We start from the raw sequence: 26,517 nt of genomic DNA on the forward strand, positions 1-26,517 counted from the left end.
CATGGTAAAGCCATTAATCTTACTCATAATCCAATCATTCTTTTTCTCAAAACACGCTCATGTTTTGAGTTCTCCTTTAGTGAGCGATTTATGAATGCTCCTCTAAGTAATTATAAAGCATACAATGTAAATCTAACAGTTTTTGCTTATTTCATTTGGTGCCATCCAAGCTGATCTGATTGATCTGTGCCTGCAAATAGAAGTTATGTTCCTGAAACAGATCAGAATAACTCCAGCACAGGCAGTGTCTGCGTAGGGAGGCATCATTAGAGACACCTGTCACCCCAGCCACGGACTGTTTGCCCTCCTCCAATCCGGGAGGCTGTACAGGAGTCTAAGGACCCGCACCACCAGACCAAGGAACAGCTTCTTCCCTGCAGCTGTCACTCTCCTGCACTCAAAATCCCGCCAGTACTTAGGCTATGACAATAACGTTTAATCTAATACAATCTAATTAAATCCTCTTCAGTGTGTTCAGTTTAGTGCTCCTGCAGAAATAATTAGTCAGAAATAATTGGTTTAAGTTTCACATTCTGCTGCATTGATAGTCTGCTGCAGAACTGGTGGTCTTGTAGTAAGAAGAAGAATAAAATAATAAATGTAAATGGAACAAAGACTGGACTCTTCACCCTATGAATACCCATGTTCTAGTGAATGACTACCGAGACATTGGTAAGACAAATGACGCATTTAACAGTGCTAGACTTTATGATTAAATCAAAGGAAAAACTTGGTTCCTCAAAAACAGTGGTTTGTGTCTGGGTTCAGTTCTCTTCTGAGGCCAACCACAGTCTGTTCAGAACATCCATAAGCCTTCCCCTCTTCTCTCAGTTCTCCACCACCGTCTCTGTGGCTGTGTTCCCCCTGGCTCTGCTCAACGACATCATAGAGACGTGTAAAAGTTTGTCACTCAGTGGAGGAGACCCATGCCTGCACGAGCCACCGACGTCGGTCAGATCTTACAGCACCACAAAATAACTCTGTCAAGTGTGCAGATGTTGCATGACAGCCATGTGCTGACCGGGCACTCTGACAAGCATCTGGCACGGAATGCTAGAGGGAATTGGAGTTCTGGCTGTCATCACCAACGCCCTCCGTCATCTCCATCACCTCTGACTACATCCCCACAGCTTTGTCTGTTTGTTTGAATAAAGATCAGGGGTCAGGTCAGGAACAGTAGGGATGACTCCCAAGTCAGATACTGCAGGTACAGAGATTACAGAGCAAAGAAAAGAAAATAGTAACAATAATTCTTTGTTCTTCTTCTTCAAGCATTATGACTGCCAATGACCCCTGGCCCAAGCATAGATTACTTTTTCTTGCGATGACTGATAGATGATAGGATAGATGATTCACTTACAAATGTATTTGTCGGAAGTCGCTGAGTACTTACCTGTCCGAGTTCCCCCCTGGCACAGGGTACTGGCTACAGGGACCTATAGCTTTCCTGGCACAGAGGATGAAGGCAAACATGAAGCAGTGCTTCAGATGCTTCCTTGATCCCAGTGATTCTACGTTCTCGCCACTGCTGTGTGCTTCCTCAACCTGACCGTCTCACCCAAAGCTCTCATTGAAAATGCAGATGCAGAATAAATTCTGGGAGAATTTGAGAAAAGCAGAGGATTCCATTGCTCAAACTGTGTCGATGGTGATACAGATGGTAGAGGATGAATGAGGAGACACCAGAGACCACCCAGACATCTGCAAAGCGACCCAGATTTAGATTCCTGTCAAAATGAAGTGCAAGCCGGCCATTTACAGGGTTCCCGCACTGGTCTTAAAAAGCCTTAAAGTCTAAAATCCAGCATTCCAATTTATAAGGCCTAAAAAGGTCTCAAATTTCAGTTATTCGGTCTAAATATAAATAAATAATAATAATAATAATAACTTTATTTGTATAGCACTTTACATCAAAGTGCTTTACAATAGGTAAGCCACAGTTTAAAACAATATAAAACAACTATTTCAATTTAAGAACCACACATAATTACACAGCACAGATACACAGCCTATGGTACATAGACAACAGAAAACAGGTGGGTCTTTAACTTAGTTTTGAACATTTTCACTGATTCAGCCTGTCTGATGTCTAATGGAAGACGGTTCCAGAGAGTTGGTGCACGGAAAGAAAATGCACGCTCACCGATTGTCCTTTTTCTGAAAAAATTAGATGCTAGGTCTTAAAAATTAGATCCTGCAAGGAAATCATTCCGACCACATCTATTTACATGGAAATGAATCAAGCTGGAACCCCCAAAAATGCCAATTCGCTTCCTTTTTTGTCTGTATGGCAGTGAAATCCCTAATTTCATCACCTCGAGGATGACAAAAAGCTATCATGTGGTGTCGTGAATAGGTCTAAAATGATATTCAAAGAGGTCTAAAAAGGTCTTACATTTGACTTGTTGAAACTTGTAGGAACCCTGCATTTAGATCTCTCAAAGCCCTGTGTCAGGCAGGAGATACGGAAATGGACTTTTGGTCTACACAGAGTTCTACTGTTTACCAGACGCTAGAACCTCTGGCCTTTGACCATCTGGCAATGCCAGCATCTCAAGCATTTGCTGAGCGAGTTTTTAGCATTACAGTTGACCTCACTTGTGGTCGTCGAAATAGAGCAAGTCTCATTTTAGAGAGAAACGCTTTCCTCAAACTGAATGGAGATCAGTAGCCTACAGTCATACTGTACTGTATGAATGAATGAATGAATGAATGAATGAATGGTCTTTATTGTCATTGCTATAGTACAGGTACCAAACAACGAAATTTAGGAGGGGTGGCTCCCCTGGTGTTAGGAAAGGAAAAAAAAACTACAAAAAACACAAGAAGGGAAGGAGCTGGTTTACATAAATAAAGGTTTTGTACACTATCCACTATACTATACTGTACAGATAGTATCTGTTACGGCTTTGAGACTGTGCACCTTCTGATTGTTAAAGCACTCTTGCTTTACCACTTTTGGTTTGTCATTTACACCGTCACTTAAACCAAAACAACACAGTGTAACTCAAACTTAAAATCTGTTAAAAGTGTATGATAGTTGTATGATATGAATATAAATTCAATTTTGATATATTTGTTCCACAAATATGTATTAAATTATTCCCTTGTCTATTCTCTTCATTTCATAGCTTTCCTTCAGGCCTTCAGTCACACAGGTCTCCTGACGGCCCACCACTGAAATACAGAGAGAGTGCCACCCTGGAGCGCAGTGCCCTGACTTCACCCTGCAGTTCTGGCTGCCAGTCTCATCCCTTCATCATTGTCTTTGAGCTCAGTCACGCTTGGTATTCTCTCTCTTTGGAGCCTGGAGGTTTTCACTGAGCTTTGGACGTGTAATGCGATGTGATTTAGCAGCTTCAGAGTCGTTCTACAAGAATTTGTAGAACTACATTCAGATTATATTTATAATGTTTTTCACATTTCTGTAACAATTATGTACAGAAATGTACAACCAAATAGTGAAATATGCAGTCACCCAGGCCTTCAGTCACCCAGGCCTTCAGTCACACAGGCCTTCAGTCACACAGTCACACAGGCCTTCAGTCACACAGTCACACAGTCACACAGGCCTTCAGTCACACAGTCACACAGTCACACAGTCACACAGTCACACAGGCCTTCAGTCACACAGTCACACAGTCACACAGTCACACAGGCCTTCAGTCACACAGTCACACAGGCCTTCAGTCACACAGTCACACAGTCACACAGTCACACAGTCACACAGGCCTTCAGTCACACAGTCACACAGTCACACAGGCCTTCAGTCACACAGTCACACAGTCACACAGGCCTTCAGTCACACAGGCCTTCAGTCACCCAGGCCTTCAGTCACACAGTCACACAGTCACACAGTCACACAGTCACACAGTCACACAGTCACACAGTCACCCAGGCCTTCAGTCACACAGGCCTTCAGTCACACAGTCACACAGTCACACAGGCCTTCAGTCACACAGTCACACAGTCACACAGTCACACAGTCACACAGTCACACAGTCACACAGTCACACAGGCCTTCAGTCACACAGGCCTTCAGTCACACAGTCACACAGTCACACAGGCCTTCAGTCACACAGTCACACAGGCCTTCAGTCACACAGTCACACAGGCCTTCAGTCACACAGTCACACAGGCCTTCAGTCACACAGTCACACAGTCACACAGTCACACAGTCACACAGTCACACAGTCACACAGGCCTTCAGTCACACAGGCCTTCAGTCACACAGTCACACAGTCACACAGGCCTTCAGTCACACAGTCACACAGGCCTTCAGTCACACAGTCACACAGGCCTTCAGTCACACAGGCCTTCAGTCACACAGTCACACAGGCCTTCAGTCACACAGGCCTTCAGTCACACAGTCACACAGTCACACAGGCCTTCAGTCACACAGTCACACAGTCACACAGTCACACAGTCACACAGTCACACAGGCCTTCAGTCACACAGTCACACAGTCACACAGTCACACAGTCACACAGTCACACAGTCACACAGGCCTTCAGTCACACAGTCACACAGTCACACAGTCACACAGGCCTTCAGTCACACAGGCCTTCAGTCACACAGTCACACAGTCACACAGGCCTTGGGGCATATCCGGGATCAGAGGTATGCTTTGATTCCGACTTGACGCCAAACACCAGGTGCTACGGGGGCAATGAAACATCACGTAAGTATGTATGCCAGCGCTGTATTTCATAACATTGTTCAATTCATATCCTCATATCCTCCAAATCCTCCAAATCATATGAATTGAACAATGTTATGAAATACAGCGCTGGCATGCATACTTACGTGATGTTTCATTGCCCCCATAGCACCTGGTGTTTGGCGTCAAGTCGTATCAAAGCATACCTCTGATCCCGGATATGCCCCAAGGCCTGTGTGACTGCATGTGGCACAAGTAGTACCTCGTGCATGATGTATGAAGCCAAGCTGCTGCACCTGCAGAAAGAGAGGAAGGAGGACAACAGATCCTATCACCAGGATTGGTCTTAGCTTTACCCCCTTACCACAACACATACGCAGCCCTCAGATCACATGAACCCATCTGCATACAAGTGCATCTAAAAATATATATATATATAGTGGAAAAACATATTCTAGATTCATTACACATAAAGTAAAATATTTCAAGCCTTTTTTGTTTTAATGTTGATGATTATGGCTTACAGCTCATGAAAATCAAAAAGCCAATATCTAAAAATCTTACATAAGACCAATAAAAAAAAGGATTTATAAAACAGAAATGTTGACCTTCTGAAAAGTATGTTAATGTTAGTCAGTTGTCCAAAGTTCTGTTTTCAGACGAAAGTAAATGCTGCTTTTCATTTGGAAATCAAGACCCAGAGTCTGGAGGAGGACTGGACAGGCACAGAATACAAGTTGCTTGAAGTCCAGAGTGAAGTTTCCACAGTCAGTGATGATTTGGGGTGCCATGTCATCTGACTGCTGCTGTTGGTCCACTGTGTTTTATCAAGCCCAGAGTCAACGCAGCCGTCAACAGGAGATTTAAGAGCACTTCATGCTTCCGTCTGCTGGCAAGCTTTATGGAGATGCTGATTTTATTTTCCAGCAAGACTTGGCACCTGCCCACAGTGCCAAAACGACCGGTAACTTGTTTAATTACCATGGCAGTACTGTGCTTGATTGGCCAGCCAACTCGCCTATTGTCAAGGGGAAGATGAGAGACACCAGACCCAACAATGCAGACGAGCTGAAGGCTGCTATCAAAGCAACCTGGGCTTCCATAACACCTCAGCAGTGCCACAGGCTGCATTGATGCAGTAATTTGTGCAAAAGGAGTATTGAGCGCATTAATGAACATACTTTTCAGAAGGTCGACATTTCTGTATTATAATTCCTTTTTTTTTATTGGTCTTATGTAATATTCTATATTTTGAGTTACAGGATTTTTGATTTTCATGAACTGTAAGCCATAATCATCAACATTAACACAAAAAAGGCTTGAAATATTAACGACTACTAACTTTTTGAATTAAATGATGGAAAATATTAATCTTTTCCATGATATTCAAAAAAAAAATAGATGCACCTGTATCTACGTTAGCTTGGGGAGGCTAGCTTCTCTGAACTGACCCTGAACAGCAAAGAGGCCGTCCTCCCCTGTCCCCTCCACATCCCTCCTGTTCCTTGTCCAGAGTGTCGGTATTTATGTTTGGTCTTTGCTCAACCCCCCTCTACCTCTAAATTTAGCCCCCTCTACCTCTACCCTCCTCTAGCCCCCCTTCTGCACCAGTGACATTCTCCAATATAGCATATTTTACATTTGCACTCTCTCCCTCCCTCTCTCTCTCTCTCTCTCTCTCTCTCTCTCTCTCTCTCTCTCTCTCTCTCTCTCTCTCTCTCTCTCTCTCTCTCTCTCACACACACACACACACTCCACACACACACACACACACTCCACACACATACATGCACTCACACACATACACACACTCACACACACACTTGCACTCACACACACACACGCACTCAGACACATACACGCACTCACACACATACACACACTCACACACATACACCACTCACACACATACACACACATACACATACACACACATACACGCACTCACACACATACACGCACTCACACACATACACCACTCACACACATACACACACATACTTTGACATACTACTGCTGCCTGCTACTACTCACCCCACTATTGTTGTTGTGTTTCTGCTGCTAAATACTCATGCTACATTTGTCTATAGTTTTATTTTATTATTATTATTATTACTTTGTTGCACTGTTGAGTTGAGCCCTAAATCTACTGTGCTGTATTCTGTGTAGTGTATATGACAAATAAACGTTGATTTTATTTGATTCAGCGATTCGGCGGGGCCATGGATCTGCTGCTCCTGCTGGTTGTGCTAATGGCATGCACCTGTGGCCGACGTCCTCCAAAGCCCTTCAAAAAGGATTACAGATGGTGTGCAGTGGTTGTTGAAAAGAAGAAGAAGAAGAAGAAGAAGAAGTGTCTGCCCTCTCTACAATGTCTACCTTTTTGTTTTGTATTGTTTAATGGCTGGTAGTTGGTTGGACTTCCTTTGACTTTGTTGGGGTGGGTGGGTGTTTGTTGCTTTTCTCCCTGGAAAGTCTGGTTTTCCTTTAGTTGGTTGCTTGGCAGGGCGGTGGTGAGTATTGGTTTTCTTTTTTTGTTTTCCTGTTCCGCCCTGCCACAGTCTGGACCATTAAGGCGCTGGGAGATGCCTGTTCTGTTGTCCTTGTCAGTGGAGGTTCTGTTTCAAGGGTTGTGTGTATGACTAACTGACTTTTAAAGCATTAACCTTTCATACACCATTTCAGTGACTGACCATTTTCTTATGTTGTGGCTGGATTTGTGTACAGTTTTTGGAGCAGCACATTGGTTTAGTCTTCTTGTTTGTTTTTTTCTTCTTGGGATTTCAGCTGTAACAGTTGTTATGGCTTTGAAGGGGAGACCCGTGCAGTTGTAATGTTTACTATGCAGATCAAGGGCAGAAGATCACCACTGCTTCCTTCCCGCCCTCATTCACAGAATGTAGTGTCTTTGAGTACTAAGAAGTGGTATACAAAAAAAAAATCTTTATTCTTATTATACTGTAGCTCTCTCTGTAGCTAGCAGCCTGCTATGGTTGTGTGACTGACTACGCTAGTGGGAACTTGTTTTAAAAATGATTCTGGTGATGTAGAATATGCAAAATATCCTATGTATCAAAATGTATAACCTGTAATATACCCTGAAAGCATGCTGATTTATACTTGCATTGGTTCATTTGTCAACAGCTGACAATCGCACTCATATCTGAAAAGATGTTAACATTCAGATCTCAAAGAGGTTTTGCTATAAAATCATGTCAAATGCATGGCAGTTTTGTCATTATTTTTATAGACAAAGCCCCTGTCTTGATGCCTGGTCTACGTATGTTTTACTGTTTTTATTCAGTGTGGGATGTTTGTTGGACATCATAAATACTGCTGAGCTTGAGTCCAGAGTTGGGTAAATTGGGAATTATTTTTGATTTTTTAAATGTGCTTATAGTTTTGCGAACCACATCACCAACATCACGTGTGCCTGTTTGTGCTGCACATGCTTTCGTGAGTTCAAAACATCTCCTAATTTCTCGAATGTGATCTACAGCAAACTCTAAACTGTCCCACACGTATGTTGAAATTTACAATACAAAATGTACAATACAACAATGTATAATACAACTGACAATCTCTGGCCTTTACCTCTGTTGGAAGCTCTGACAACATGAGTTGTAATGAAAAATATATGCACTCAAATGCGATGGCAAATGTGTTCTTCTTACATGCACAGAATCTGTTTCTCATAGGCTTCTGGAACGACAGAATGTGGGTGTGACTGGGATTGATTAGGCATACCTGTGGCTTGGATGTCCTGCCTATAACAGAGAACATCTGTGGCCTATATTTCATACATAACAAAGACTCAAAACCTTTTTAGTTTTCAATTTGCTAAGGGCTGTGTGTTTGATACTTTTATCTCTATACTTCTATTGGACACTTTTATCCAAAGTGACTTAGAATTAGAGATGATAGGGGCCGTCTCCCTGGAGTAACTTATAGCTAAGTGCCTTACTCAAGGGCACACTAGTGGTGGTGGTCCCAGGTTGAACTCATGACCTTCTGATCACCAGCCCAACTCACTATCCCCTAGGCCCCCTGTACCCGTCCACTGATTGGGATGTGTTCTCCCAAACGGAGGATGTAGTGATGATGCATCATTACCCAAAAGTCACAAGATGATTTAGCACCTTAAAAGCATGTTTGTTTTCTTCCATCAAATGCACATAAAGAGAACCAGACTATCAGACTTTATTAATTATAATAAAGATAATCGAAGAGATGAAGACCATGTGTATAATATGTTATTTTGTCAGTGTTACTAACAATCAATTCATCAGACACTTGGATTCAGTTAAAACCATTTCCCAAATGGTGGGTCAGAAATCCTCTTAGGTTAGAATCTCACCATGTATAATGTATTCACGTTTGGAAGCTCTGGCTTGTCCTGGAAAAAGCACACAGAGTAGCAAAATAGATTTCTTTTCAACAGGCATCTGTAATGTCCCTTGCAGTGATAGAAGCTTAACCTTGATGATTTAAAAGTTCCATACATATAGCATGAAAGCTTTCTAAACGTTTTCCAATGGTTGTACTGTGAGAGAAAATGATTAAGACATTTTTCTACATTTAAGGTTCAAACTTCACAACAGTAAATTGAATGTCTAGAAACTGATTTCCTGTTGTAAGCACACAATGAAACCCGTTTTCTCCATACATTTGAATGTATGCAATTACCCATTTGTCTGTATTTGACCCTAGAAACTCAGAACAATGCTGAGTCACACCAGAGTGATTGCCCGGCATTGTTCACCCTATGGTCACCACTCCTCACTTTTGTAATACTGTAAGGAAGGGAGGGTCAGATTCCCCCCTAACCTTCATCCCCATCATCTTCCTCATTTACAGATCCACACCCATTGTTAATGATTGGTTTAGAACTCACCCGAGGGCAGACTTGTTACCTGAGGGCATAAATACTGAGATGTAATGAATGATCGACACTTTTCTGAGAAACTTTGAATGATCAGATGCGTCTGATGAACCTGTAAACGTTCTCCTTCTATATGAATGAATGGAATGAATGAATGAATGAATGGACTTTATTTGTCATTGCTACAGTACAGGTACCAAACAACGAAATTTAGGAGGGGTGGCTCCCCTGGTGTTAGGAAAGAAAAAAAAAAAAACTTTTAGAAAAAGAATAAAATCACAAGAAGGTAAGGAGCTGGTTTACATAAATAAAGGCTATGTACACAATCCACTGTACTATACTGCACAGATAGTCAACTAGGGTTGTCATATTGCACAATAGTATTTTTTCACGTTATTTAAAGTGTCACAGTTTGCAGGCTTGAAATGTACATGTTTGTGCCTCAGCACTACACCTGATTTTTTCAGTCCAGCAGCTGCCATACAATCCGTCCAGACTGTCCAGGGCCCAGAACTTAGGTCTTTGCTGTGTTCAGGGCCTGGACGGCCCTGTGGTAGAAGCAGTTCTTCAGTCTGTTTGTCTTAGCGGCCGGGGTCCTGTACCTCCTTTTCGAGGGCAGCCTGATAAAGTGTACGTGCCCAGGGTGGGTCGGGTCCCTGGAGATCTTTGAGGCCTTCCTGAGACAGCGTGTGTTGTACAGCTCTTCCAGAGAGGGGAGGGGGGCGCCGGTGATCTTCTGTGCTGTTCTCACGACTCTCTGTAGCGCATTTCTCTCCGCTGTTGTGCAGCTGTAGAACCAGTTGCAGATGCCGTAGGTGAGGATGCTCTCCACTGCGCCGCGGTAGAAGGCCACCAGTATCTCCTGCTTGTTGTGTTCTTTCCTGAGGCATCTCAGGGTGTATAGCCGCTGTTGTGCCCTCTTGATGGTGCCTTTTGTGTTGTCCTATAGAGGAATATTAAATATCTTTTTCTTATACAACTTGAAACGAAACAGGCTGCCTTTGTTGAATTTTAGCTCTAACAGTACCTGTAATGTTTATGATTAATCTGTGGCGATCAGGGAATTAAATCTAAAATTAAAAAAAAAAAAAAATTCACTGTTGGTCCCGGAAAGTGTTGCTGTGTTGGATGTGACTCAGTTTGTATACAGTTGGCCTGACTACGTGGGGAGTGGACTTACCCATGTTCACCTTTTTGTCTCTGGCCTTTTCGAATCGTGCACACATGCAGAAACACAACAGCCAATGGCAGACACCACACGTCATTTTACATTTATATTTTTGCCATTTATCAGACGCCTTTATCCAAAGCGACTTACAACAAATACATTTGACTAGGTGAATCATCTGTCCACCAGATTAACTACAGGGGTATTTGAGGAGGAGGCACAGTAGACCATATATTTTATTTAATATATATAATAACAATAATAATAATAATAATAAATAGATTTTACTATAGAAGGTCATCAGTTGTGACATGAGATGTATCAATGAACATTGTTTACAGCTAAAAACATTCAGAGATTTACTCAAAAGAAAGTGAAAAAATTCATATCACTCTTTTCTGTAATAAATGATGGATTGTATCTTTTTATTTTAGTGACCAGCATATTGGACGTTCATGTTCACACACCTCATATTGCACAAGTTGCTTGGAGAAGTAAACACAGTAAACGAACGATGAGACTCCTGCACACTCTCTTGATCACTTACCAGAATGTTTTTGTCAATGTTTGTAATCAAATCAGTTTATTTTGTAGCGGAAACAAGGGACAGTGTGCAAGAGTTCCTTTTTCAATTATTTAGTGACTTAAGTATCGAATTACAAATCTATTTGTCTTACAGAGAAATATACAATTCTACATATACAGTGGGGAAAAATAAGTATTTCACCACCTGCTGATTTTGTGAGTTTACCCCCTTACAAAGAAATGAACAGTCTATCGTTTTAATGGTAGGTTCGTTTTAACAGTGAGAGACAGAATATTCTTATTTTTTAAATCCCAGAAAATCACATTATATGAATTTTGAACAAATATTTGTGTTTTATTGAGTAAAATAATATGTACTTTACTTTACTCATACATTTTCATCCAACGGGGTGGAAATGCCAGCATTCTGAAGTTAATTATTTACTTTTGGTTATTATAGCGCCACCTATGGTCTAATCATGGTCATTCTTTCTGCCATAGTTACTGATGCTCTCTAGTTGTGGCATGCAAATTCATAGCATTTTTGGTCAGGGACTTTTTGAGCTATTTGACCAAAGCCAGGAAAATAATAATAAGAAGAAGTAAACCACCAATAACAATACTGTTCCTACTACGTAGTAGGAACACTCATTCTAGACTGTTCATTTCTTTGTAAGGGGGTAAACTCACAAAATCAGCAGGGGGTGAAATACTTATTTTCCCCACTGTACAGTAGTATTGCAATGCTATTAAAACTTATTTGAATATATACTAAATCCAGCATTGGTGTTGGATTTTTCGTGCAGGTCATAACTGTTTCTTGTCCATGGTCCTTTTCTTCTAATCCCTTTTCTGCTGGTGTCCTCATAGCCGCAAGGTTCCTTCTGTTCTTCATCAAAGTCCAGGTTCTCTAAATCCTTATAGACAAAAGAGATGTGCTGTTTGTATTGTATTCTGGTAACAGAAGTCTATATGTGGCACTCTTTGGATGCTCAGAGACTGCTTCCAACTCTACGCCTGAGGAACGGTCGGCATTAATGACTGGTATGGTAGCTGCTAAGAAAATGATTCTATTGGATTGGAAATCACCTACACCTCCCGCTTCCAGAAATGGCTCAACGAATTAATCAGTATCATGCAAATGGAGAGAATACGCTTCTATAACTCTAAAGGTCCCAATAGATATTTGAACATATGGGGTCCAATTCTTGATTATCTAAAAATGTAAAGAATTGTTGATTATATCCTGTAGTGATGCAAGCCTGTACTCTTTATTTGTATTTTTTACTATTTTATTTTACTTGTACTCTTTAGTTGTATCCTTGTAATACCTGACAATGTTGCATTTTGGGAATTGCTTGGAACCAAATCATACTAGACATGTATGCCTGGCAGCTTGTTGTTTGTTTGTTAGTTTGTTTGTTTGTTTGTCTTGTGTATAAAACTGAAAAACTGAAAAAAAAGAAGAAAAAAGTCTATATAAGAGTTAGGGTTATAAGTCTATATGTCAGTTCATACGTGTCTCACCAGACGTTGTTCCTCTTGGCTGACACCACACCAGCACATTCTCTTGTACGTCTCTGACCAGAAGCAGCAAAGGTCACACACGGGTCGTATAAGCGATGGTTTCACATCCTTACTTCTGGTGGGTCCTATTGAAGAGAGGGAGCACTTTAGGCTCTGAGAGTGTTGTGGATTTCACAGGGTAGCACAGTATGAATGTATAGTCTGACTATACATTTTAGGCATCGTAAATTCATTTGACAACAATTCATTTAAGATGCCAATTCATTTCTTTTTCTTAATCAAAACCAGTTGTTTATCTCACTCAGCTCTAGATAAAATCAATAATTGGCAGGCATTTTATGCAGCTCTATAAAGCAGCTTGCTTCGATAAGTGGTTGTGCGCAATAGATAAAACAGTGGCAGTTGAATTAATATCCATCAAACATTTACCGGCGTATTATATGATGACACAGACTGTGGTCAAACCACAGAACCCATAAATCAGGACTTTCTCTGCTACACAGATATCAAGCATCGATTCCTTAGCCATCTGGCCGTGTCCAATTGAGTAATGTCATTGCCAAGGTCGAGACATACAATACCTGTTAAGAAGGTAATCACCAGGCCTGTAATAGTAGTGGCCATAAATCCAACAGCACTGTAGTATAAATAGGACATGGAGTACCAGGACTCAGCCAGGGAGGACCTGTAGAGACATAGAGTCACAACACTGACATCCACAAGCTGCCAACCACCTGGCCATGAAGGGATTGGGAATACAACAAAATGAGACTATTTCCCGAATATGTATAGAAAACATTATCAATGAGGACTGCAGTTTGTTTTTATTTAACCGTTATTATCTCCAGGTCTAGTCTCCTCGAGATATGTCCACCTCAATGTCGAATGAGGTGGTTTGTATTTTCCCGATGGCTAACTTTTTTGCCCACAATTACAGTAATATGTCTAGGATATCAAGACACTATTTGAGTCAAATACTATCTATTTAGGGGGTAAAATGTTGTAGAGTGGGCAGATACCGGTTCAACTTGTTCAACGCTCTACCTGGGTGGGAGAGAGTTGGGGTCCGCGTAGAAGGTAGCATCAGTGACGGCACTGACAGACGGGCTGGTCTGGTTACAGCCCTCTGTGCTGAGTGGTAGGGGTCGGGTGTTGATGTCCTGAGCTGGGAAGATGAAGGCACCGATGCCAACCCAGAACGACAGAGCAATGCCCACTACCAGCCCCCCTGCAGCTCCCTAGAGACACACACCACAGGGAGACAGGGGTCCATTTCACACCTAAACTCATCTAACACATCTAATAGTATAGTATGTATCTATAATAGTATAATATGTTCAACGGTAATCAAGTGCTTTAGTTGGCCAGCGCACTTGGTGACGGTAAGCACTGGTAATACGAGTTGAGTCGCTGGAACGAGACGGGCGCACGGGACCGCCACACAACACATCATCTGCCATATCATACCTCCGTCTGTAATGGATTTATTTCATCTTATGAATGTTTTAACATTATATGTATTGTATGTATTCATTTTGTATTCCTTTTCACACAGAATGTGACAGTATGTTTCCATGGGGTGAGTTCCCATGGGATTGTTGTGAGTCTGGCTGTCCTGTTTGTGAACACAGAGCTGTTTGGGCCTTGTGTTCGTAAACAGTTCGTTTAGGACTCGCTGTGAGTCCCACGAGAACTTACTCCATCAGCAGACTCGTTATCAATGTTATGACTATGTTGACAATATATCAAATGTACTATGTGAGAGTTGGGTGGCAGTCTTTTTGAAAGCTTCCCATTGTGAAGTCATTTGACTGTCCCAACTCGAGTTGTGAAAAGATCATTTTCTTTAATAAATATTATACCTAGATTTAAAGCAAGTTCCTATCTTGAGTCTCATTATTAATCCACAACAGTTGGCGACGAGGATGGGATCCCAATAGCACTACCTTGACCCGGACCCAGAGCAGTGAGGCTCGCTACCCTGTTCTCCTGAACGGCTCCTCAAACCTTACAGCAAACAGCTGCTGAGTGACGGGGAGACATACGCCTTTGGCCCGGTTCTCGGTGTGTGACGGGATCAGGAAACGTTGGATTAGGGTGAGACACTTTTGATGGACTGTTTAATATTAACTATTAGTATTGGTGCAAATGGTCTTTTAAAGGGGAACCCTAAATTGGTAAAGTACTAAACTGTAGCATTTTTTATTGTTGGTACCATAGAGCGGTCTTAAATATTTTAAATCATGGATTGTTAAATATTTTCAAGGCTCTCTTAAAATGAATTCATGAAGTCAGGCCTTAGGGGGAAATAGAATAAAGCCCAGTCTTAAATATTTTAGAGTCAATCCGTTAATATTTTCAAGGCAAGTGGTAGTAAATATGTTAAGAGGCAAAGGACTTAAATTGGTGTGAAGATGGGAAACAATCACAGTCTCTCCGAAGTGGAGAAGGTTGCGCTAGAGAGCGCAAACAATGTTTTCATGAGAGCCCGGTATGGATCGGAGGTTTATCAATTTCATCAGGTGTGGAAAGAATATGGTGATTTTCCATTGGAGGGGACACTTAGCATGGCTAAGTTAGAAATGGCCAAGGCATTATTGACTAAAGCACAAACTAAAGGTACGCTTAAAAAGGGAAAAATTGGCTGGCCTCAGTTTTCCCGGTGGGAAGATGAGGCACGAAAAAGGTTGAATAAACAAGAGAAAGCGGCAGTGCAGGCCAGGGCTAGACGAGAAAAAGCTAATAAAGATAAAACACAAGCCAGGCATGAAAATGATGAAGCTGACTTACAAGCCAGAGTAGAGGAAGCAGTGAAAATGGAGCTGGGGGCAGGGAGGGGGGTGTACCCATGTCTTTCTGCTCTTAAGCCCAATTCAGATACTCGGCCCTGGGACGACCTCCTGGACACTCCGCCTCCCTACAATCCAGACCGGAACCGAGACCCGCTTACAGAGGAGTCGGATGATGCCTCTGAAGGGACATCAGACTCGGGGCCAGAGAGGGGGGAGCCTGATGCTGCGGCCGGGGCGGCTGCTCCAGAGCCTCCGTCTCCAAGGCCATCCCTGGCTAAACGGAATAAGCACAAACAGAGAAAGAATCCAAGGTTGCCCTCGACCCCGACCGCTATGGGAACGAGACAGCGGGTGCAGAGATAGAGTGAACCTGAAAGTGACCTCTTGGTTGAAGAGTTGAGCAAGCAAGTAGCGGACTTAAAGCTCAATGCCCCAATGATGCAGGTTTTGGGTTCAGATGATACACCTAGACTGGTTTTTCGGGCCTATACCCCGAGTGACATTGACACGCAAGCACGAGCTCTGCCCCACCCTAGGAATGTGGGGGGGGGGGGGGGGCGATTTGCAGAGGCGCTGAAAGAATGGATTGAGTATGCTGCTCCTACGGAGAGAGAGATCAAGAAATGCCTCCATGCGAGGCTGGCAGGTGACGGGGAAAAGTGGGAAAAGATTAAAAGCCATGACAGGACACAGGACCGTCATCAGACCAACCCCGAAATGTCACATGCGGATAATGCTGCTTGGCGAGCATGGATTGACACTCTCATGACACTCGTCTTGGCGGTGTATCCCCGCATCATGGACATGACCAAAGTGACAGGTTGCAAACAGTTGCATGACGAAGAAGTCAGGGCCTATGCATCACGTCTGACGGAGGTCTGCAGTGACAATTTGGGGATTACTGCTGAGAGCAACGCAGGGGCCTGAGAAACTAATTTGAGGAGTTATTTGATAAGCAATGCACGCCCATTCCTTGCAGAGTGGGTGAAAACGCATCTCATGGCCTGGCAAGGGGCTACGGTTGAAAGCATTATACTGACCCTGGAACGCGCTGAGAAATTGGAACGCGCCCATAGAGACAAAAATAAATATACAGATAAGGCCTCTATCATGGCAGCTGTGCGGGAGCGCAGGCAGGCCAGGCCCAGACGGTACCAACAAGGCCATGGACAGAAGGGAGAGGGAGTGAGATGCACGGTTGAGAATTCCCCCTGTACTGATTGTGGATTGATGGGACATTGGAAGAGAGAATGCCCTAATCTGAGACTGAACTCAGACTAAGCGATGAGAGGAGAGGTGGGGATTGACAGGGCGGGCTGGAGTGTGCGTGGGCGGCTGGAGTGTGCGGGGGGGGGGGGGCTCCCGGAGTCGATACCATGAGAGGCGAGAGCGGATGCACCCTTCCACAGATGCCCAGGTCAGTAGAAATGAAATAAAATAAAGAAAAATAATGAATAATTAATGATTAATGGTCTTGGGTTTGGTGGCTGTTTGGTGGTGTAAACAGCATTGTTATGATACTAATAACTCTCTTTTCACAGTTCATGGGTATGCATTGAAGATTAGACACACCATTTGAATACAACCTGAATTTACGAATCAACATTGGTTATACGAGGCAGTGATGACTAGTCGAGCTTCTGAGAGCTATTTCTCTAGAAAGGTATTCTGCTGAAGAAAATGTACTGATACAAAGACTAGTTGAGAAAGAGGTGATTGTGCTTTGTGCAAAGAAAGAAACTGTAATGTTGATACTGAGAAGTTGGATTTTTGGTGCAAGGTCCAGAGACTGAGAACGTGCACAGAGACGGACCTTTTTCCAAAAACTGATGTTTGTGGTTCTGGTGGAAAGCCAGTGAGAAGTACAGAAAGACTGTGTAAGGTAGGGAGATGAAAGGGATATGGAAAGTTAGCCGTAGCTTTTGAAAGACCTATCTATTTGAACCACTCAAGCCGTGATTGATTAACGATGAAATGACTGGTTGCCTTAAATGGTTTTGTGGAAAATATTTTGTCTTCACTGAGAGGGGTATTTCAGCAGACATGCTAGTGCACACCCGAGGGGTATACAGTATACTGTATGTACATGTATATTTTGTGGAGTGAAGGATTTGAACAATATTTTGTATCACAATATATTATATCCACTGTGTTTAGATTAGATTTATTACAGATACAGAAGATGTTGTGCTGTGCTGTATTTTCCTGTGCATTAAGACTACGTGATATCAACACCGCAATCGGCTGCGTTTTTTGCATTTTTATTTATGTATTAAATCTTTCAGTAGGTTGTGATGTGAATGTGTTGAGTAATGTCATAATGTCATTATGTTATTCTCTCCCCTGAGAGGGCTGTTCACCAAACTGATCCATAGACAGTTATCAATGTTTTCTGGTAGCATCCTGCAGGATTGTCTGATGAGGAATGTCAACAACTGTGAGATGGAGCTTATGGGCTTCTGTCTGGGTGAAAATATATTGTTGTTGGGTTGAAGTTTGAGAGCTGGAATGACAGAGACCTGATACTGTAATGATGTGATGTGATGTTGGATTACTAAAGTCATCTGCTTTGAATCGTGTACATAAGCAGGTTAAGAACGATCCTATCACGGGCTGGGAGCCAATACCCAAGTTTGGTCCTAGGGACTGGCCATGATCAAGGCAAGCTAGGGTCAGGTGGGGGTCAGGTGGAATGCACCGCACTGGAGGAAAGGGTTTTGTGGGTGCATGTGTACTACTTTGTGTTTCTTGTTTATTGCACTGATTATGTTGCTAATTATGTTTTTATGTGTTGCCAATTATGCTTTTTATTTTGACATGTACCATGCACACACATAGTCATACTCACAAGTACTACACACACATAGTCTGTTACTCCATTTGGTCATTACACGTTTCTTGTTTTCGTTACAAATCCATAGAATGTTGTAAATGTATCATAGTGATTACATCATATGATCATTCTAGGGGGGACATGTAATGGATTTTTTTCATCTTATAAATGTTTTAACATTATATGTGTTGTATGTATTCATTTTGTATTCATTTTCACAGAATGTGACAGTATGTTTCCGTGGGGTGAGTTCCCGTGGGATTGTTGTGAGTCTGGCTGTCCTGTTTGTGAACACAGAGCTGTTTGGGCCTTGTGTTCGTAAACAGTTCGTTTAGGACTCGCTGGCGGTCCCACAGGAACTTACTCCATCAGCAGACTCGTTATCAATGTTATGACTATGACAATATATCAAATGTACTATGTGAGAGTTGGGTGGCAGTCTTTTTGAAAGCTTCCCATTGTGAAGTCATTTGAAATAAATATTATACCTAGATTTAAAGCAAGTTCCTATCTTGAGTCTCATTATTAATCAGTGGTGTGCCGTCAGGGCCAGCAAGGCCTTCCCTGCTGGCCTAAACATCATCAGAATATACATTTTATTTTAATATATTTTTTCCACAAATATGTATTAATGATTCCCCATAGTCTATTCTCTTCATTTCATAGCTTTCCTCTTGGTTGCGCTGCTTCCAGTCTCCGATTGAGATTTGGAGGGCTGGCCTTTATGTTAGAGCTTTTATCCAATCAAAATGTGTTGCTAGGGGGCTCCAAAATCTGCCCAGCCTGCACGCTAAACGGTGCCGCGGATACGACCTGTAACTTAACGTTGGAACGAGAAAACCTGTGGCGTTCCTAGTAAACCTACGTAGATGCGAGCAAAAGCAACAACGGCGCCTGCTGTAAGGCTCAATGATGTCAGCACCCAGCACGTCTTTTGATTGGATACGCACTATTGATACGCACTATTGATACGCACTATTGATATTCACTATTGAGATGCGTAACTATGCCGGTAGATGTGAAACTTTTGAAAGTGCCAGGGAAACGGAGCGCCACAACGAAAGCTTTCGTTGACTGATCGATTGTGTCCTGTTTTTGGGTAAACAATAACTTTCATTTAGGGGACACGATAAAAGCGCTGAGTCCACAAACAGGAAACTACGTTGAGCTTCTTTCTTTTCTGGCTGAAAACAACCCAGATTTACATTACCACTTGTCCACAAACAAAGTGTTTACTGGGACGTCAGGCAAAATACAAAACGACCTGATTTTTGCTATTGCTGAAGTGGGAGAAGAGATCAAAATGGAGATTAAAAAGGCACCCTTTGTCGCTATTATGGTGGACGAGACGACAGACGTGGGTAATGTAGCGATCTTAAAGATGTTAGTTTAACACTCTTCATTGTAAATGCGGATTTATTGATTAAAAATGCTTCGGAAATATTAATATAACTCTGTTGTACTTGTCTGACTATGTTAAGGTGATGCAACGCCCGGTTATACTGTGTTTCTGTCTAGTTTCTAGAGCCATGGCGTCATAACGATGGTATTAAGAGGTAGAATAATTCAGGTAGGAATGTGTCGGACATCACTGAAGGCCTAGGTGTGAAATGCACCGCCCGCCACTGTTATTAATCCACAACACGTCCCACATGTATTTATCATAATATTTTTAAATATAAAACTGAGGTATGATATGGCAGATAGATATATGGTGCGTGGTGGTCCCGCGCGCCCGTCCCACTCAAGTTCTAGTAGATCGCGCAACCCGGGAATCTACCGGCATTTGGCTCATGTGTGAACGGCGAAAATGCCTGGTCGACACAGCTTGGGATTCCATGGAAATTACATGGAACTATGTGTGAAAGAGGCTTAAGTCATGATGTTTCCATGTGATGGTAAACTGGTGAACATCCAATGTTCAAATCTCAAGTTTACTATTAGAGGCAACGTTATTAACATGGAGGTGACTGACCTTTGAATTGGTCCAGGGGAAGACTATCCCCAGAGTGAAAAGCCCCAGCATCGGACCTCCACACATCCCATGAACACTCAGAGCAGCCTGGTCAACACCAGGACACACACACACACACACACACACACAAATAAAGATGGATACATGGAGCAAGCATTTACCATGCATGCATTAGTCATTCACACACGTCTAGGCATTTACCTGTACAATCCCTCCCATGTAGGATGCAGCGACAGCCATTGAGGTGCAGGTTATACCAAACACAACACCTGCAGGGATGCAGAGGATCAGAGTAGTCTACTTTGGCATTAGCTAATCAATTCCTAGATTTTTGGACGGACTCGGAAGACAATCATACAGCCTAGAGCAGCTCTGGGGCCTCATTTATAAAGCTTGCGTACGCCTAATTTTCCTTCCAATTTTGGGATTGATAAAAAACGAACTTTTATACCGTTTTATAAATCTGAATGTGAGGTGTGCGTAAATGTTCTTGCTTTGCTTACGTACGCAAGTCATTTACGCCAGTTCTACGCAAAGCTTTATAAATGAGGCCCCTGTGATCTGTCTGTCTGTACATTTTTATTTTACCCACCACTAATAACACCCCCCCCCCCACACACACACACACAGACTCCCTACACCCTTCCCTCGCCTGGGAGCTGCCACTAGTCCTCAAATTTGCCAAATGTCCATTATTCTGTTGTACATTTGGTACTCTGAGCTAAGTTGGAGCTACACAATGAAGACTACACAATCAGTCTCCAGTACATGATAGGGAGGCATACTAACACAGTCCTTTGCTGATCCAGGCAGTGTTGGACAGGTTCACACAGCACTGCTTAACAAAGTCCTCATAGGTCACTGTGGCTAGGGCATTGATGCTGGCAGCAACAGTACTGAGGGGGAAAGGAATGATGAATGTGTTGTTTTTAGAACAGATATTTATGTTTAAGTGCAAAGGCAAAATGTCAAATGCACTCTGAATGGGCTTAAATTATAAGTGGTTTGTCACACCTTAGAGTTCCACTGAATGCACAGGCCACAAACAGGCCTGGCAGGCCAGGGAATTCTCCAAGAATATCCATGACGAAATAGGGCATGAGCTGTGGAGGAGGAGGATGGTAGGACATGTTGAGAAGAGTGCTGGTCACAAACACTGGAGAGTGCATGAATTACCTCAAGACCCATAACTGATATGATGTCATTAGGACAGGTCTCTCTTGAAAACACAAATAATAATAATTTAGATTACTAAATCTAAGTCTAAGTGTCTGTTAACATTATTAATGATAATAATAATAACACACATAATAATAATAAAGTATAAATAAAGTATAAATAATAATAATAATAATAATAATACAAATAAATAAATAAACAAAAATATCTAGTATCTAGTTTTTTTTTTAAAGATCATTTCTTATTGAAAACAGAGAGATGTAGCTGTATGGAGTACAGTGACTAACCTGATCTGGGGCTTTTACAAACTGGGCTGTCCATGGATCACAATCAGCATAGAAAGCATACATGATGAGACCAGAACATACGACACATGCCAGAATGATCAGCAGACCCAGGAGGTTCAAATACACGGCCCTGAAGAGGGAAGGACAGACGAACACTGCTGTGTATAGCTCTTCACCTCATCTGCAACCTTCAGCAAATATGTGAATCCTTGTGTTCATCTTTGGAAAAAAAGACTCTGACACACCAAGGTCATGTGGAATGGAGGTGGATTCAATAAAACCCTATACAGTAGGACTGAACCTTCAGTGTGTGACATTCTGTCATTGTGTTATAATAATAATAATAATAATAATAATAATAATAATAATAATAATAATAATAATGGTAATAATAATAATAATAATGGTAATAATAATAATAATGATAATGGTAATGATAATAATACATTAGACTTATATAGCGCTTTTCTAGACACTCAAAGACGCTTTACAAACTGAAAAGATCGAGTAGTAATAATAGAAAGAAACAAATAAATAAAAGGGGAAGTGTTATGACAAGGGGAAGTGCTGACAGTCGGGCGTGGCTCTCAGTCTTGCAGGAGATGCATCTCTGGATGGTGGACTGGTTAACCCCGTAGATCCCCAGCCAGGTGAACGTGCCCCCGATGGTGATGGTCCAAAACGTGTGGCGTCTTAGGGGGTCAGGGTCAAAGCTGCGGACGTAGAGAAGGATCTTCTGTCACAACCTCAAAACCTCAAAACAACACCCATGGCCACTCGTCCCACTTCAACAGTTCAATAAACAGTGTCAAAGTGAACCCTAGTGAGATGGTAAACATATCCTGAGTAGGATGTCTTCAGGCTGAACTTACTCAAAGACTGTGAGCCTGCTGCCTCTCTGAGCAGCCTCCCACACAGCCTCCATCCCCCCCGCCCTGCTGGCCCCTTGGACCAGCACCGTCAGGAACCCCACCACCATCACCACCATCTGAAAGGCATCTGTCCACACCACTGCCTTCAAGCCCCCCTACACACACACACACACACACACACACACACACACACACACACACACACACATCATTACTAACCCCCATTGTAACAGCTCTTTAGTTTTGTGAGATAGTCTGTTTACACTTCACTCAGTTGACATCATCAGTGTTTATGTTACATGAGAGGCTATTTATTCTGGTGTGTTTTGAGAAGAAACAGAGAAAACCGCAGTGAATGTCAAATGTCAGTAAGAATTAGCTTTCTCCTTGCAGGACAGACTCTGAGGATCTCAACTCACCAGTGTGCAGTAGAACGTACACACAACTCCTGTGGCAATTATAGAACCCCAAAGGCTGAAGTCAGTCACTGCAAAATAATTGTGAGGTTCAGTACAATTATTATGCTTCCTTCGAGGCCACATTTAGAAATATGGTTCTATATACAGTATATAATCTAGTCACTGACCTTGATTTAGGGCCAAGGCAGGAGCGTACACCACTACTCCTGTGTACAAGATCTGAAATATTGGGAACACAGAACCAGGTTTAACTGATGAAACCCCTCACAAGCTGTGGAAACACTGTGCAAAAATGGGTTCTCTATTTCTAACTGCTGAAAATCTCAAGAATGTTTTTTTGCATTGACTGCAACGTTTATACTATTAATAAGGGAACCTTAATAGATAATAATAATAATAATAATAATAATACATTATAGCGCTATAGTTATACAGTATATATAGCGCTTTTCTAGACACTTAAAGACTGTTTACAAACTGAGAAGATCAAGTAGTAATAATAAAAAGAAAACAAAAATAAATAAAAGAAAGTATAGGGGCCTAATTAAGGTAGTGCACATGAGAAGGGGAGGGGGAGAGGGTTAACTGGTGAAGGCGAGCTTGAAGAGGTGGGTTTTGAGGGCCAGTTTAAATGTTGGCAGGGTGTTGGTGAGCTGAGCTACATAAGAGGTGAGATGAGCTACAGGCAGTGTAATATATGCAAACTTACCGTCTGTACAATGTAAATAAGAGTAGCAGCCATGCGAACCTCTTTGCAGAACCGCATTTCTAAATACTAGGAAAGATATATTATTACATCAAAATCTGAATGGAAATATGACTACAGCACAAACATTCCTCCACAGAACATAGGTTTCCAATTTCTATGCCTGGAAGGAGACAGTATCACTGACAGGGTGAGCCATGTCAGACCACCCGGTGATAATGTAATTGATACGCAGGAGGACTACGCCGTATACCCACTAGGAAAGGCCATGGATTTCCATATACGCACTTAAAAATGTGTGAGGATACGTAACGGCGTTTTGTGACAGAATGTTCACTTTCATTCATAAAATTCACCCCGTCTGTGTTACGAAGCACTTGAATTTTGGACCATTGGGACTGACTATAGCGTCATATACCATCAAAGGGGGGAGATGCGACATGAAATTATGTCAAAATGCAGCACTATCATGCACAGATCAGCCTTATAACATTCAATTTATATATAAATATATATATAACGTTAGACAGGGAGCGCATATTTATTTTTTTTCGGAATGAACGATATGAGGCTGGGAGGGGAAAATCACAGTATACGCACTAGAAAAAACTAGACTACACCACTGTGAAACAGGATGTGCAATTTTGAGGGCCTCAACCCAGATGACATTCCTCTCACAGAAACGTAATCACCTGACCATACAGTAAACTGTTCCCTTTTAGATCGAGACCAAGAGCTGGGTAGTTAGTGGAAGTGGTGAGTCAAGTCATGGCCAAGTCATTCAAATTAAATCTGCACGTAATCCAGATATTTTACACATACATGGACGCAATACATTAACACATCCAATTGGACCCCCAACTTAAATCGGCACAGTCTTATATCAGATTTATTTATAGAGGCACACTTTATGTTCTTGTCGAATACTTATGTACCCTCCCTTTGATAAGTTAATTGATTCTGTTCACAACAATCTGAGCCATGCAATAAAGTGGCGGTTAATGTCAGCTAGATCAAAGCTAGCCTAAAGAGTGATTTAAAGAAGCCCACATCAAACTTGAAACCGTGTTTGAACGTCCTCTAATCTCATTTAGGCAAGCAGTCACAGACGTTATTCAGAGCGAATGACAGAAAGCATGAAAAGGCTTGGAGCGCAACGTCACCTCGTATGTACTTGTGATCCCTGATCGGTAAAAAACAGGCACGAAGATTTCAGCTGTCGCCAGCACCACGAAGGTGTAGGCCACGCCGAAGAGGATGAAGGATGCTCCGAAGCGGTAGACGTCGGACGGAGCCCCCAGGACGGTGACCGCAGACATGAAGCTGGCCGTGAGGGACAGGGCTACGGGACCACAGGTCAGCTCTCTGCCCCCCACCAGGAACTCTGACGAGGCCTTGTTCCTCTCCTTCACCGCAAAGAAGACCCCTATTCCAGAGGAGACCACGAACAGGGAGGCGAACACAGCATAGTCCCATGTCTGGAAGTTCCCCACACCAGGAGCTGTGAATGTCATAGTGGATGTGGATGATTTTGTCAGTGCTTCTTCCCAAGAGTTGGATGTTTTGTTGATAGCGCCAATATTTGCTGATGAAGATTGTCACTACAAGGATCACTAATTACATCAACCATTAACTTCCTTCTGGGCTGTAACCAAGGACCGTAACCAAGGGTCATATTTTTAGTAAGGTCAAATTCAGAGGAGTCAGGAAGGATGTGAGGTAGGAGGGGGTGGGGGGGGGGGACCGGAGGGGAGATAAACTGGACACATATTTTAGATAAAATCAGGCAGAATGGCTCTAGATTGTAGTAGAAAGCTGTTTCAGACTTTCCCCCTCTTACCTTCCACCTCTTACCTCCTCCCTCCTGCCTCCCCCCTACTACCTCCCCCTCCTACCTACATGTGTGTTGCATTCAATTAATTATTAATGTGTCTCAAATCGCCGTTGTCGACAAATGACTGACTGAATACCCTATTAAATATTAAGCACCTTGGTTGAGAAACTGCTGAGAGACATAAAACTGTGAGAGAAACTGACAGTGGGCCCTCTGTTTTTTATTGTATAATGTCAACTTCCCTATTATGAATATTTAAAAAGTCTGCACATGGTGTGTGTTCCTCCCTGTGCTCCTAAATCACTTAAATAATCATGTGTCATTTTATTCAGGGTTATAATGATATATTCATACATAGTATATATAGTATATATATAATAATATATTATATGTTTATAATATAATATATAATATACAGCCCAGACTTTTTTAATAGGCACTACATTTTATAAACACTGTTATATCTGTCTGTTTTTATTGTATGTATGTGACCTATGTGTGTTTTTAATGTGGATAACGTATTCATGAACTGCACAAAGCCTGTCAAAGGAGAATTTCTGTCACTCGTGACAGACAATAAAGCAATCTTGAATCTTGAATCTTGAATCTTGAATATACCCATACATTTACGTCTAGGAAGTAGGAATGTGTCCTGAGGAATTACGTTTTTTTTCTTTTGGCATAGGTTGTCTGTGCCTTTTAGCTGACGGAGTAACGGTAACTTGAGTCGGAATAAAAGCTGCGGTGCGCTGTCTGTCTGTCTGTCTGTCTGTCTGTGTGCCAATCCAGATGTGCGCTGCCAGAGAGAGGACAGTGTCACTCCGTATCGCACTGAAGACAAAATTGTCAAGTGGACAT

The 26,517-nt window shown here is 42.2% G+C and overlaps 1 protein-coding gene across 1 annotated transcript; it reads right to left on the bottom strand.

Annotated features, from left to right (window-relative positions):
* Positions 1–827: 827 nt before the first annotated feature.
* On the bottom strand, positions 828–25,339 carry slc5a12 (solute carrier family 5 member 12; the record flags this gene model as incomplete). Its single annotated transcript, XM_080545234.1, has 16 exons — positions 828–870; positions 1,394–1,545; positions 12,763–12,887; positions 13,344–13,447; positions 13,807–14,000; positions 20,363–20,449; positions 20,564–20,631; positions 21,152–21,258; positions 21,377–21,465; positions 21,829–21,958; positions 22,401–22,541; positions 22,701–22,855; positions 23,120–23,187; positions 23,287–23,338; positions 23,829–23,894; positions 24,989–25,339. The coding sequence occupies 16 exons, from the start codon at positions 25,337–25,339 to the stop codon at positions 828–830; spliced, it is 1,932 nt and encodes a 643-aa protein (XP_080401360.1).
* Positions 25,340–26,517: the final 1,178 nt, after the last annotated feature.

This window comes from Nansenia antarctica (genome assembly GCF_963989245.1).
Source record: "Nansenia antarctica genome assembly, chromosome: 14".
In the NCBI taxonomy this organism is placed as follows: domain Eukaryota; kingdom Metazoa; phylum Chordata; class Actinopteri; order Argentiniformes; family Microstomatidae; genus Nansenia; species Nansenia antarctica.